The sequence below is a fragment of the Salarias fasciatus genome, chromosome 20 (assembly GCF_902148845.1).
Source record: "Salarias fasciatus chromosome 20, fSalaFa1.1, whole genome shotgun sequence".
Taxonomy (NCBI): domain Eukaryota; kingdom Metazoa; phylum Chordata; class Actinopteri; order Blenniiformes; family Blenniidae; genus Salarias; species Salarias fasciatus.
This window is the reverse complement of record NC_043764.1, coordinates 5,585,058-5,600,117: the sequence shown is the minus strand read 5'-3', so window position 1 is coordinate 5,600,117 and position 15,060 is coordinate 5,585,058. Positions and strand designations below refer to the sequence as shown.

Below are 15,060 nucleotides of genomic sequence, written 5' to 3'. Positions count from 1 at the left end.
CCAGCTGAAACTCTGAAGATGGGACACTGGCTTGAGGTACAGCCTTAAGGAGAATTCCCAGCAGACACAGAAAAGCCAAAATCTGCTTCATCACTGCCTTTAGTATTTGTTATTTGTTATTTTGGATGCGTCGGCTAACCCGAAATCATCACTTTGTCACCTTTGAGAATCCACAAGTGCTGACACCAACAGCCAGCTCTAATGGTGGAAAAATACAAATCTGTATGCAAATATCATATGAACTTTGTTTGCAGGGGACTGGTGCAGGTAGGTTGACTGCATCTGTTTTGACCCCTTGTGATTGGCTTGAGTTTTTAACAAAGGTTTGTTGCTGCAAAATAATCAAACCCAGACTTTTTGATATAAGCAATGTTTTGAAGGTAATATATTACTTACATGTAATTAAATTGCAGTTAACAGATTGCACAACACTGGCTAGAGCAAATAATATATTACTTTCCCAACACTGAATATTTGTATGCATGTTTGTATTTGGGCTGCACAGTGGTGCAGTGCTCTTGCCTCACAGCAAGAAGGTCCTGGGTTCAAGTACCGGCCGGGGCTCAGGGCCTTTCTGTGTGGAGTTGGCACGTTCTCCCCGTGTGTGCGTGGGTTCCTTCTGGGTACTCCGGCTTCCTCCCACGGTCCAAAAACATGCATGTCAGGTTAATTGGTCACCCTGAATTGCCCCTAGGTGTGAATGGTTGTATGTCTATCTATGTTAGCCCTGAGACAGACTGGCAACTTGTCCAGGGTGTACCCTGCACCCTGCAGCAGCTGGGATCCAGCCACCTGCAACCCTGAGAAGGAGAAGCGGTTTAGAAAATGGATGTTCTTATTTGTTCTGGTAAAAGGCCAGACTAGGTCAGGTCAGACTAAGTTATGTCTTGGAAGACATTTAATCCAAACTGTGATAATCCATAATAATAAGATTTTCTTCCACCTTTGGTCATATAAGATATACTGGTGATGGTAAAAGCCTCAATCATAATTTTATATACTAGGGAATGCATGGAATTAACAGACACATAGCTACTTACACATTGTCAGAAAGGTTTTTGCAAATTCATATGCAAACAATTTTGGAAGCTGCAACACGAAAAAATCATGGGCGAGTGATTTTTCTGTTTTGATTAAGTCTATATTGGGTAATTATGTTCAAAGACATTGAAATTGTCAATGTTATTTCTTTGACATGTGACTTACCTTCTCACTATGGACACTGACTTTTGCATACCTGCACACACGCCACTGTTATAGACAGTGTCGTGCTAGTTACTGAACAATAGTTACAGTTATTAGTTACGTCATGAAAAAAGTAATTCAGTTAGTAACTCAGTTACTTAAACCAAAAAGTAATGTGTTACTGAAAAAAGTAACTTTTTACTTACTTTTACACGTTTTTCAATAAAGGTTGACTGATTGAACTCCCCTGAACTAGCCCTTATTTTCATCTGTACTGATGTTATATTACAAACTGTTGATGAAACTGACCATTTCAGTTTATGTGCAACCACATCACTGAATCTAACTACTAACTAGCCATGGAATATTATCCATTGTGCACCAACACAAACACCAAAGTACTTTTTCAATGCCTATTTATTTTATTCAACAACAGCCTGCAAAAAATTAAAGTGGCTTAAAGCAAATATAGACATTCTGATAAAATCTATTCTTCAGAATCAAGTTGGACAAATTGACGTGCTTTCACTCAGCACCTAGGAACTTCTGTTAAAGACAATGAATGAAATATGAAATGCATACTGATGCACAACACCATATGCACATCAATACAAGAATAGCCAATTATATCACAGGGAAAACCAAAAAAACTCCTCTTTGTAATATGTAAATACCATAATATATGCAAAATGCACATCAAGAAAAAAAAAAAAAAGTGTAATGTGCTGTAAAAATGCACAGTGCAGATAAATGCATGTTGTTCGTATGCCCGACAAGCGTCTGCCAAAGAGACTGCTGTATGGCGAACTGAAAGAAGGCAAGCGCTGCCAAGGAGGTCAGAGGAAGCGCGACAAGGACACCCTGAAAGCTTCCCTGAAGTGCTGCATTATCAACCCTGACACCTGGGAAGCAACGGCACAAGACCGCTGTGCATGGCACACCGTGGTCAGCTCTGGTGTATCAGACTATGAACAGAGGCGTGTGGAGGAGCAGGAGCAGAAACGCCAGCGACGCAAATGCAGAGCGAGCACCACCTCTAAGCCTGGCTCCCCCCCAGCACTTGCATGTCCACATTGTGCAAGACTTTTTATGCCTAATGCTGGCAGCGGTTGTGCGGTTACGCTCAAAGATATCTCCCAGCTGGATGATGCCTCAGGCATGTGTAACATATCATTCAAAAGCTTGCCAGATGTAGAACGTCAACAAACTTTATTTAAACTCCCAAGATTAACAACAAGCCCACAAGATGGCGGCAAGGGGCAGCACATCACATTCTGGCAACTACTCCAGAGGATTATGACATTAATTGTGGTCAGAGGAGAGAGTGGTTAGATGGGAAATGACCACAAAATGGTAAGGAAATAAAATATGCTGTTTTTGGTGTGAATAGCTTTGAGTTATGGCGAAGAAGTGTGTGAGAAAGATGCGATCTGAGGTGCTGGCTGTGAAATATGAAGCTGGGTTTTGGGTTTGTTTTGCCGCTGACAGGAGGTAGTCGGCTCAGAGAAAATAACACACACACACATACATACATATATTTATATATATATACATATATGTGTGTGTGTGTGTGTGTGTGTGTATATATATATGTATATATATATATATATATATATATATATATATATATATATATATATATATATATATATACCGTATTGGCCCGAATATAAGACGATGTTTTTTTTCCAGAAATTGCATCCTCAAAAGTGGGGTCGTGTTATAATCGCGGACTTACGGTAGATGTCAATACCCATCTGCGCCGCTAGATGGAGCCAAAGTATCACTGACCAGAGAGCGAGTGGAGCGATGAAATGAGATCAAATGATCTGATGAAAAATGGCGGATCATCTGGAACAAAGGGGCTGAACGCTGGACAACTGAGCAAACAACAGAGGCGAAGTTATGATACCAACTTTAAACTGATGGTGATCAACGCAGCAGAGTCATCAAACAACTGCCAAGCCACCAGGAGATCTGGTGTAGCAGAGCCTCCTTCTTATTGGAGAGCACAGAATCAATCAATCAATCAATCAATCAATTTATTTTTGTATAGCCCAGTATCACAACAACAGTTGCCTCAGAGGGCTTCAAGATGTTACATTGGTCGGTAAAAGTAAAAACAGTGAATAAGCATAATGGTAATATGTCAATATTTACAGTAACGAGACAGAACGAAGCAACCACCGCCTTCAACCCTCACATTCGGCAAGAAAAAACTCCAAAAACCCAGTGGGAAAAGAAGAAATCTTGGGGAGAACCACAGTATGGAGGGATCCCTCTCCCAGGGACGGACAGCTTTGGCAACAGCTAGCATGAGACAATAAGAAGTAAAGCCTAGGACAATGTTGAGGACAGTCCGTTGGACGGTCCAGCACAAGAACCACGGATCCCAGCAGTAGAACCGAAGCCAGTCCGCGGGCAGCACCGACAGGGGTGTCCTCCCGGTCCGGACGGAGCTTGTTCATAGGCCTTCGTAATAGTGGAGTCAGCAACTGAAACTGGAGAAGACTCCCCCTCGAAGGGGGGGACAACAGGTGAAAAGCAATGAACGGACTAAAGGGAATAACATTCAGACATTAGAGGATAGGGCTCAGTGCACCGTACTTCCCACAGCATTCTAGCTCCTGGGGCAGCTTTGTGGATACTTAACTGTTTAAACTAGTATTTAGTTAGTATAGTTTAGTTTAGCTTAATTTAGTTTGGTTTAGTTTAATTTTGTTTAGTGTAATTTGGTTTGGTTTAGTTTAATTTAGTTTAGTTTAGTTTGGTTTAGTTTGGTTTAGTTTGGTTTAGTTTAGTTTGGTTTACTGTAGTTTGGTTTGGTTTACTTTAGTTTGGTTTGGTTTGTTATAGTTTAGTTTAGTTTAGTTTGGTTTACTGTAGTTTGGTTTGGTTTACTTTAGTTTGGTTTGGTTTGTTTGTTTAGTTTAGTTTAGTTTAGTTTAGTTTAGTTTAGAATCCCTAGCTGACCTGATCATAGGCTGCATCGAAGAGAAACGTCTTGAATAAACCCCTACAGATGCTAACGCTATGAGAAAAGCTTTCCGTGGTCCCAAGAGCGACGCTTCAGAGAGACTGATAGAAGGGTGAGTGAATACGTCTCTGAAAGACGGAAAGACGGAATGTCCACCACCAGAGCCTGATTCAGCTGAAGGCACTGGAAAGTTATTTACATCATTTATGCAGTTTGGACCCCTTGAGGCTTCTTATTTGTTGCTTATTGTTTCTTATTTTGAGAAAGAGAATATATTTATTCAATACTGTAGTAATATTTTTCATTTTATATCTCCTGAAATGTTATCTCAGTTGTGAGTTTTGAGTTTATAGTAATTGTATAATAAAAATGTGAACAATGGGGCATGTGAACGACAGGTGTTTTATTTAGGTAAGAAGACAGAAAATGGCAGATGAACTGCATCCGGGTGCCAGCAAAACAATCATGGTTTTTTTAGATGAAAAATGGATTTAAATTATAACAGAAGATCTCATTTTGGGATTTATCATCATGGACCAGTCGTACACAACTGCACAAACAAAGAGGCTCAAGTCTTGTTTTTTTTATTTTCTTTTTTTTTTTTTTAGTCAATTTTGGAAACTGTAAATTCCCAACAAATGTATTATTTGTGAGAATCTCCAAAGATCTACCTTCAAAATTTCATTGTTAGATTTCTGATCCAGTATTTCCTGAAATCAACACAGCTCCTTTAGTTCTAGTATCACATTACTGGACAGATGCAGTGATCCAGGTGTTTGTGACCTCACACGTAACAACAACAAGGATTTCAGTGCTGTGAAACAGTATTTTTTTATTGCCAATATTAATGACTCAAGGCATTCATACATAACAAAAAACTCTCAAATCAACAGTAAATTAAATCTGTTTGAAACTTTTTGTATCAAGAAACAACTGAACTACTTCCCACAGAAAAAGCATACATGATAATATCTTTATTGATCATGAAGTAAATGATCAAATAATTTTAAACTAATCAAGGCAATACATTTCATTATATAGCATTTACTTCTGCAGCTACTGACTGATGGTTTTGGTGTAACTCTGAATGAGACCTTGGAAGTACTGCTGTGTGTTTCTCTGGGGTTGGAAGATAATGATCAAACATTTTGGAATGAAGTACCACATAAGGAAAGAATAAAGACTGGAGAGGACTGCCAGAGCATTCAGAGTCTGGATGTTTGTCCCATTGTAAAGTAAGTATACTGTGGCAAAGGCGATCCATGTGAGGATGAACAGGAGCAGACAGAAAGTGATCGATTTAGCTTCATTGTAATTCTTTGGGAGGTCTTTCCCCATGTAGGAGAAAATGAAGCAAAGCAAACACAGGGATAAAAGGAAAATCACAGAAGTGGAAGATGCTTTCAAATTAATGTCACAACCAAGAACTATTTTGTCTCTGTACCAAAATGTTTCATTGAAGGGTTTGGGAGGATCAGAAGAGTATCCAATAAGAAGTAAAAGGGCCTGAATGGCAAAAGACACAGCGATGAACAGGCACTGTCCATGATATTTCATCCACCAGCTGTAAAGCTTTGGCAACTTGGCTGCTATCTTAAAAATACAAACAATCTGAAAAGAGCGCACAACAAAACAGGCCAGACAGACCGTGTGGAACAACAGAAATGGTAATAACCTCAAGACACAAGAAACTGATGTTGGCTGACCAAAATAAAAGTACACACTAAGACTAGAAAGAGTGAGGCAGATTAAAATGAGGAAGCACAAGGGTCCTCCAGCAGATCTGACCACAGGTGTGTTAAAGTTGATGGCAAAGAGAACAGACACAGCCAGATTCAGTCCCACCAAGACCAAGGCAGCAACCATGATGACCACAGCTCCAGGGTCTGTGAACGGTACAAACTCCACCACCCGCAGGTTGCATGACGTGCTTCCCTCTGCAGACCATTCAGCATCAGTGCAGGAGACACAAGTGTAGGGATCCTCTGTTTCAAAACACAGAGAGACACACTATCAGTGAAGGTGTGAAAAAATAATCAGTTACATATGCAGAGACTGAAATGACACTTGTATGTCTGAGTCAAATCAATAACCTGTGTGGGTAATGTGGAAATGTACTATTTTCTGTTCTATTTGGCTTTGTTGACCTAAGACTAGCTTAGGTCAAGAGGGGGAACTGTGCGAATTTACTATTTGTATTACTATTTTACTATTTTCCATTCTGTTTACTATTATGGGAAAATACAGTTAATACAGTTGAAATACAGTGATCTCATATAATCTTGCTCGTCTAATCAGACTAATGTTTATGCAAGAACTTCTGAGTATCTCTGTGCAGAAAGACAACTCTGTTTCAGGCACGGAGTGGCTGTACTGCAACATCAGGAGAAGCAGTGTATCCACATCAGTGCATGAGAAGCAGAAGTCCAACCAGCCCAAACCAGCTCCAGTGATGTGTGAGCAAGTTGGATGAAGATGTCACCCCTGGGCCTGAGCAGCAGAATTGATAAATGCACATGCATTAGATTAGACATTGCCTTTTTCCTCTGACTCTGTCGGTGAGGGCTCCTCGCGGATAACTGGGACATATGGACCAGAATTATGTCTAGAGGTTTCGCACAAATAAATTATAATCAGTGTTGGAGAGCTGCATTGGAACTATGTACTTCTTCACTCAATTTGGAATCCAAGAAAGAATCTGTAAGGTTCGAGGAGATATCAGAGGGAGACCTGGCCCGGCACCGGAATGAGAAAAACTCCGTCCTCAACAAAAGCCATCTTTGTTTTTAAAGAAAACACAGTTTGAAACTGTTTTCAGCATATCCATGGTTTAACAATTTATTCAGTAATACTTTACCTGTGACATTGATAAAAGTTTCATTTGGGCAGATTTCACAATTGAAGCAACATCTATGAATTCCTTCTGGCTTTTTTTTGTATCCCACAGGACACTCCTGGGAACAAACTGAAGTTGGAACCTATTGGGCACAATAGTTGGGAACATACAAAAGACTATGGGTTAGGCTCAGGTTTCGGAGAAGATTTTAGGTTCAAACATTTGTGGAAACAATCTTAAAATCACTATTTGATTATTTTGCTCATCCATCATCACATCCGAGCAGATGTGGGATACCAAAATATAGTGCTCTTGTGAACAAGTGTACACTTTTCAATTAGAGAAAAAAAATACTTACTTTTCCATTTGTGTGCCACTGAATGTCTGTGCTGTTGATGACCAAATGGAAGGGTGGGTAAAATTCATAATAACCGACCTCCTGCACGTCACCATTGCGGTTCCAAAAAACTATTAAGTAGAATCCATAGTTGTGGTCACCATTCTCATCAAAGTGTATAGTTTGATTGAAGAGTGTAAAATTGATCTTTTTCAGCTCTGCTAGGACCTGAGGAAAGTGTTAATAAATATTTTGGAGTGAATAACAAGGGGTTCTTCATGAAATGTTACAAGATCACAGAAAATGCTATTTAAAGTTTGACTGAAGACTTTTGAGAGCCATTCATTCATTCATTCATTCATTCATTCATTCATTCATTCATTCATTCATTCATCTTTGGTTGGTGATCCAAGGCTGCAGGGACTGCAGTCCATGCAACAATGCCCAGACTTCCTTGTCCCCAGACACATCCTCCATCCATCCCTTCTTCCCTGGCCAGCCAAGAGATAGTCTCTCCAGAATAACCTAGGTTTTCAACGGAGCCACCTCCTGGTAGGACATGTCTGGAACACCTCCCCTGGCAGGAGTCTGTGAGGTCTTCAAAAAAGACGTCAAAACCACCTCAAACGGTGCCTCTGGTTGTGGAGGACTAGTGGCCCTGATCCAATCTCTTCCATGGTGAACTCCTGACCAGATCTCTAAGGAAGCACTGAGTTTCCCTATGGAACCTTATTTTGGCCCAGTGTATCAAGGATCTCGTCCTTTCCATCATGACCCAGAGCCCATGGGGATGGGAATGTAGATTGACTGGTAAATTGGGTCAGCTGCCTCATCACCCTGACAGATCACCACAGATGCTGAACCTGTCCACCAATCAATCTCATGTTTCATCCTTTCCCTACTCATGAACAATACCCCAAGATACGTGAACTCCTCAACATGGGGGACAACAGAGACTCTCCACTGACACAGAGAGGGCAAACGATCTTTCAGTCGAGGAGCATGGCCTCAGATTTGAAGATTCTTATGCTCATCCCCGTCACTTGACACTCAGCGACAAACTGCAGTGCATGCTGTAAATCCTGGGGAACAACATCTGCGATAAGCAGAAACAAAATCCCATGGTCCTCGAAGTCAATCCCTGGCTGCACCTACAAATTTTGGCATGTATGTACTGGTTGGGCAAACTCTCACAAACCCTCAAGCACCAGATGGAGAGTGTAGAGCTGGCCCAGGGTTGTGTGACTTGGGTGAAAATTGTGCCTCCTGGATCCATGGTTTGACTGTCAGTGGAATCCTTCTCTCCACTACCCAGGAAAAGACTTTCCCAGGAAGGCTGAGTGTGATCCCCATATACTTCAAGAACACCCTCCAGTCCCTCCTTATAAAAGGGAAACCGCCAACCCTGTCTGCCAATCCAGCGGTACTGACCCCAACCACCACATGATGTTGCAGAGACATGTCAGCCAAGAAAGTCCCTGCTCATCCAGAAATTCTTGGTTCTCTAAGCAAATTTCATCTACCCCTGGTGCTCTGCCAGCAAGGAACTTACCAAATGCCTCAGTGACTTAAGCTTGGGTGATGGATTAGTCCACCTCAGAGACCGTCATTGCTTCCTCCAAGGAACATGTAGCAGCAGGATTGAGAAGAAGTATTCCTTCCACCGCCTGATGACATGCCTCGTTGAGGTCAGTAACTCCCCACGTCCACTGTCTATGGTGTTGGTGGAAACCTGCTTTCCTCTCCAGAGGTGCCAGACAGTTTTCCAGAATTTCTTCAGGGTCAACTGACAGTCCTCCTCGGTGGCCTTCCTGAACTCCTCCTAGACCCAAGTTTTTGCCTCGACAACCACTTGAGCTGCAATCTGGCCTGACAGTGCCCATCAGCTACTTCGGGAGTCTCACAAGCCAACAAGTCTCGATAGACTCCTTCTTCATCTTGAAGAAATTCCTTACTTCTAGTGTCCACCACCAGGTTTGGGGGTTGCAGCGCCTTGTGAGCACAGCTCTGAGCAGCTGATTCAACAATGGAGGTATAAAACATGGTCCCCTCAGACTCAATGCCCCAGCCTCAATTGGGATCTTGGAGAAACTCTCTCTGGGGAGGGAGTTGAAAAATGTGTTGACAGAGGTCTCTGCCAGATATCCCAACAGACCTTTAAACCACTTTTAAACCTACCATGTCTATCCGGATTCCTCCTCTGCCAGCGGACCAGCTCACTACCAGGTGGTGATCTGTCAACAGCTCTGCCCCTCGCTTCACCTGAGTGTCCAAGACTCACAGCTGGAGGTCAGATGCCACCTGATGCCATCAATTACCACTAAAACTTGTCGCCATACATCTGTGCTTGTAGCTAACACTGTGTGACATAATGGTTCTGCTTTGCTTCCTTTCTGCATTGTTCTGCATCGAGTGTAAAATGGACCTTGGCCTTTTTTTTTTTTTTAACCTGTCCTGTCCAGCATAAATGCAATACAATGGAGGTCTGGCAGCTATCATGTGTCGGACAAATATGCTGTTCCAAGAGGAGCTTATAAGTATAAGACAGAGATAGAGAGAGTGCGAGGGAAAAAAGAAAAAAAAAAAAAAAACAAGTGAACTAACAAGCAAATGAAACAAAGTGGAGAGGAGGAAGAGAGTGAAAAGATATGACAATCCTTCATTTGGAAGCGACACTCCAGATGACCGGCCACCACACTGACACAGCGATATAACGGAGAATATTGTCAGGATTCTGTTCTGGCAGGCAGTGGGCAGCCTCAGCCTCCCTGGGTCCATCTGTTTACTAAATGCATTCACGGACACGCTCATTTGTCACAAATTTGCAGAGTTTGCCAAGAATTTTAGAGGACTTTATTGTAGAGCAAAATTGTCAAATCCTTTAGCAAGTTACAAAGCAAAATATATGCAATTTATAAAAAAAAATTTGTCTAGTTTCTCAGGAGGGGTTGTAAGGGTCTCTCTCAAGCTGTGCTCAGAGTGTACATCCACCTGAGGGACAGGCCTCTTGTTGGGGGGGTTAATACCTTGGATATCGGGGTAGGTGGCTGGAGCTCTGAGGGGGTGCTGGCCTGGGGGGTGGGTAGCGGCCTGTGTGGGCTGGTTCTCCTTCATATGGTCATGGCCCTCTGCCTGAGGGGGGGGGGGTTCAGCTCTTGGGCCCTGGGCTCTCTCAGCTCTGCCTGCCCTGGATGTCCAGTGCCCAGGGTGGCCCGGGGTGACCAGCGCCTGCTTGGCTCCCTGGGGCCCGAGTCCTGTGACCACTGGGGGTCCTGGCTGGGGTCTTCCTCTGCCCGCTTCTGGATTGGTGTGTTGACGTCTGCCTGGGGGAGTGGCTTGGATCTGGGCTCTCTGATGGCCGCCAGTTGTCTGGGCCCTGAGGGCCTCTCTGGCCTGCATCTGGTCTTCCCAGGGGTCAGACGTCATATGTGCATGATCCTTGTCACATTTGCATGATCACACTGATCTTTAATCACCCTTGATAATCTGCATGTGGACTTGGTTACCTTGTTTCCTTGGGGATTGGGTAGACTAATGTGTATCTGTAATAGGCCTCTCCTGATGCCCTGGTGTAATTTCACACCTGGATTCTTAGTTTGCACGCCCCCAGTTCACTGCCAGCTATGTTGTCCAACAAAAGTCCGAAGGATGCCCGCTGTCATATATTTAAGCAGGTACAGTTGGCACTCATCTGGAGTGTTGATACTAATTAAAAGTTCATCATATCTTTGCACTCTCTTCCTTCTCTTTTTTTTATTTTTATTCAAATTTTTATTGATTTTTCACAACAAAACAAACACACACAAAACAAAACAGAAAAAAAACCACAGGCCAAACAAACTACACACTACAGACTGCAGCAGTCATTTAAAAATACAAGGTAAGACTTAATGCATTTGACCCCTTAAATAACACCGAAACAAATTCCAGACCTCCAGATATTGCTCTCTCCAGTTTTGTAATTTCACCACCAATAACTCATATGATGTCACATCAGTCATGGACTTTACTCTCTTCCTTCTCTTCACTCTTTTTTTTTTTTTTTTTGCTGTTTGCTTGTCTCTTTTGTTTGTTTCTTTCACTTTTTGTCTCTATATGTCTTTCTGTCCTCTTGTCAGGTCCAGCAATATCATGTATCAGTGCTCAAATAAAGAAAGTAAAGTAAGAAAGCATGTTAACAAGAGGAGCTTTATACTTATGAGCTACTCTTGGAAGAGCAAATCTGTTGGACACATAACAGCAGCCAGACCTCCACTCTGCTGCTTCCATGCTGGACAAGGCAGGTAAAAAAAAAGAGAAGAGTTTAAGTATCTTGAGGTCTTTTTCACAAGTGATTGAAGGAGGAACCATAAGATCAGCCACAGATTCAAACAGGTGACTTCAGTAATGCACTCACAGCACCAGAATATTGTGATAAAGGAAGAGCTGAGCTGTATAGGAAATCTCTCTGTTTACTGTTTTAATCTACATCTTCACCCTCATCTGTGGTCATGAGATTTGGATCATGATCGAAGGAATGCAACCACAGACACAAGCAGGTAAAATGGGATTTCTCCACAAGGTGGTGAGCATCAATCCTTCTGATACAGTCAGGATTTCAAGTTTCTAGCTGCAGTCACTGGAAAGACTATATTTTTGACTTAGTCTGGGAGCGACTTGAAATCCCCCCAGAGTAGCTGGAGGAACTTTGTGAGGAACAGACATGTTTGGACTTCTATGCTCTCTATACTGCCACCATAACCTTGCACGCACTAAGGGGAAAAGAAGATGGATGGATGGATGGACATTCAATGGTTTGTTCATCACAGAGACTTGATATTAGCCCCAGGCTTGACAAACTATTTCTGATCCAGTGGTATGAATATTGTTTTAATAGTTGATATAAACACACACAAAGGAACGAAGTGGAATATTTGCATGCTTACCATATTTGGGTACACTGTAATATTGTCTTTACATCTACCCGCTCCACATTGTAATGTATTGTGTAAGGCGTGGGCGATGGCGTGCACAGCAGCATAAACAGGAAAAGAGAAACTTGGGTCTGCATCAATGATATCTGCAGCACTCAGCCCAGTGCAATTGAAAACTTGATTACAAAATGTCTCTTGCTCTGCATTTTCACTGAGAGCAGCAGCTTTGGCAGAATGGACAAAATCACTGAAACCAGGTATCGTCGTTGCAGGAGCAGCAACCCCAAGAACAGTCCCAATGTTCCTGATTCCTTTTGTCTTGGGCAGTTTTCTGTTCAAGGACCATGTATTTGTTGCCAACCACACCTTGTTGGTGACATTTTGTTGTATTGCTGATTCGAAAAGAACTTCTACCCTCCAATCAGAAGCAAAAACAATTATGACATGTACCCTCAGAGCATCTATCTGTCTTAATATTCCTGGGTAATCTGTTTGATGATCAAGGGCTTTGATATATGCCAGGCAAATCTCAGTATCTTGAATGTTCCTTATGAATAATTCTCGACCATCTGTGCCATAACTGTTATTATCATGAAGGAAAGATACCCAATGCCACTTAAAGTACTTCAAAATCTTGACGATAATTTCAATGACATTTTTGTTGGAAGGCAACGTTCGTAAGAAAGATGGATAGGTTTTCTTTTGTGACAACTCTGAACTGGCTGCACCATAGCTGACCTGGTGAAAAGAACAGAGAATTTATCATTACTTTCTGTGGTAATACATTGCCAAATATGAAGTAACAGAATGAGTAATGGGTTTGCTGAAACAATAGAAAACAGGTTGCAAAGTTACCATGGGAATGAGATCCATCATCAAGAGCGGAGCAACGCTCATTGTCTTAGAGCTTGTGTAACTCCCAATCACACCAATCAAATTCTTGGGTGGCTCACCCCAAGGATCAATCAAGCCATTCACTGAGATGAGGTTGAGTATGCTTGGGAAGCTATGCCCATCTGAACACTGGTCAAACAGAATATAGCCAAGTGATATATTTGGTAGGAGGCTGGTGGAGTTGTTGATTTCCTCGACAGCAAATCTCATCAACTGAAACCTTTGATAACTTGACAGAATTAAAGAGTGGCTGTAAACAGAGAAGAGACAGTGTATTTGAATCATAGTGGTCCCATGTTGATAGCATAAAAAAATCTGTTAATGTATAACATGAACTGTTAAATTTGATCTTTTTTTTCCTAAAGTCACTCAACACTTCACATTTTTGCACTTTAACATTTACTCATTTTATTAATATTTTGAACTGATGCTGATCTGTGTCAAACTAAACACGTCTTTGTTGAGATGGATTATAGATTTTTTTTTTTTGAAGGACAATTCAAGGAAAATGCTGGTTTGGCAGTGACAGTTAAGTTGTCATTCATATCTGAGGTGAATCAGGGCATGTTCACATGAGACCACCAGATGTTTTGAAGCAAATGAATGGTGTAAAACATGAATGACTGAATAAATAGATAACCCTGCTCTGAAGATTTATTCAGATTTATGTTCCCAACACTGAGGGAATTCAAGATTTGGGTCATGACTCATACGAAGCATTCTGTAATGGTATCAGACCGACTGTAAGAATGAACAGATCTGATTGATTCATATAAATAGAGGTTTGTTAAAAGCTTAAATGAAGGCATGGAACTCACCTGGTGCAGTCGATGGCCTCTGGTCTGTCGAGATGAAGAGGAGAGCTGACATGATGGATGTCGAAAAGCCCACCGAGCAAATAATCTCCATCCAGCTGAAATTCTGAGGACAAGACAGTGTTTCGAGGTACAGCGTTCAGGACAGATCCCAGCAGACTCAGAAAACCCAAAATGTGCACCATCATTGCCTTTAGTGTTTTTCTTATTTCAGATACATCGGCTAAAACGAAATCATCACTTTGTCACCCGAGAATAAAGAAGGACTGACACAAATAGCCAGCTGGAAAACCACAAATCTGTATGCAAATGTGATATGAACTCTGTTTGCAGGTGACTGGTGCAGGTAGGTTGACTGCATCTGTCTTGGCCTCTTGTGATTGGCTTGAGTTTTCAGCTGAGGGTTTGTTTCAACTAAGTAAGCAAATGCAAAGTTTTCAATATGACTGTGCTTGTTCTTATCTGTTCAGGCAAGAGCCATCAGGTTGCATCAGCTGGACTTACCCTCTTGGAAAACATTCAGCCCCAAATTGTATCAAAAGGTTTCATCATTTGATGTCGATAGGTCCCATTAGATGTCGATAGATCCTACAAAATACACAAAGAATAAACAAAGCAATCTAAAGCAATCCCCATATATCATGTATATGTTGTTGTGTTTGGATTAGGTCAGATATTGTAGAATTAAAATTTTCTTTAAGTTTCTTTTGTAGTTGAACATGGACGAAGACGCTTCTAATAAGTCCAGATGCATATTCCACACTTTAGGTCCATTAAATCTGAGCGAGAACTGCTCACAATTTTTCTCTTGTATAAGGGTAAGTGCAAACCAGGAGCCTGTCTTATGGCATAATTATGGAATTGGTTATTAAAGGAGAAGTAGAGCTTGATGTGAGTCGGCCAGTCAGAATCATTGAGAGCTCGGTACACAAATATACATGTGAAAAAAGTGTTAATGTCAAAAATGTTTAACAAGTTAAATTTAATAAACAAAGGTGCACTCGTAGCATGATAGCAATTCTCAAGAATCACTTCTGTAAAATGTGAATTTTGTTCAGGTATGTTGTGAAGGTATTTCCCCACACAACATTATAATATGTCAA

At 41.6% G+C, this 15,060-nt stretch overlaps 1 protein-coding gene across 1 annotated transcript; it reads right to left on the bottom strand.

The window, feature by feature from the left end:
• Positions 1-5,119: 5,119 nt before the first annotated feature.
• LOC115408490 (taste receptor type 1 member 1-like) lies at positions 5,120-14,142 on the bottom strand. Its single transcript, XM_030119287.1, has 6 exons — positions 13,961-14,142; positions 13,104-13,392; positions 12,261-12,986; positions 7,357-7,563; positions 7,020-7,140; positions 5,120-6,147 (listed from the first exon to the last, which is right to left on the bottom strand). The coding sequence occupies exons 1-6, from the start codon at positions 14,140-14,142 to the stop codon at positions 5,219-5,221; spliced, it is 2,454 nt and encodes an 817-aa protein (XP_029975147.1). The 3' UTR covers positions 5,120-5,218.
• Between the last annotated feature and the right edge of the window lie 918 nt (positions 14,143-15,060).

Coding starts and splice junctions, on each gene's coding strand:
- LOC115408490 (XM_030119287.1), bottom strand. CDS start 14,142: ATGGTGCACATTTTGGGTTTTCTGAGTCTGCTGGGATCTGTCCTGAAC. Junction 7,564..12,260: donor TTACAGTGTACCCAAATATG/GTAAGCATGCAA, acceptor CACTTTCCTCAG/GTCCTAGCAGAGCTGAAAAA. Junction 6,148..7,019: donor AACTTTTATCAATGTCACAG/GTAAAGTATTAC, acceptor GTTTTGAAACAG/AGGATCCCTACACTTGTGTC.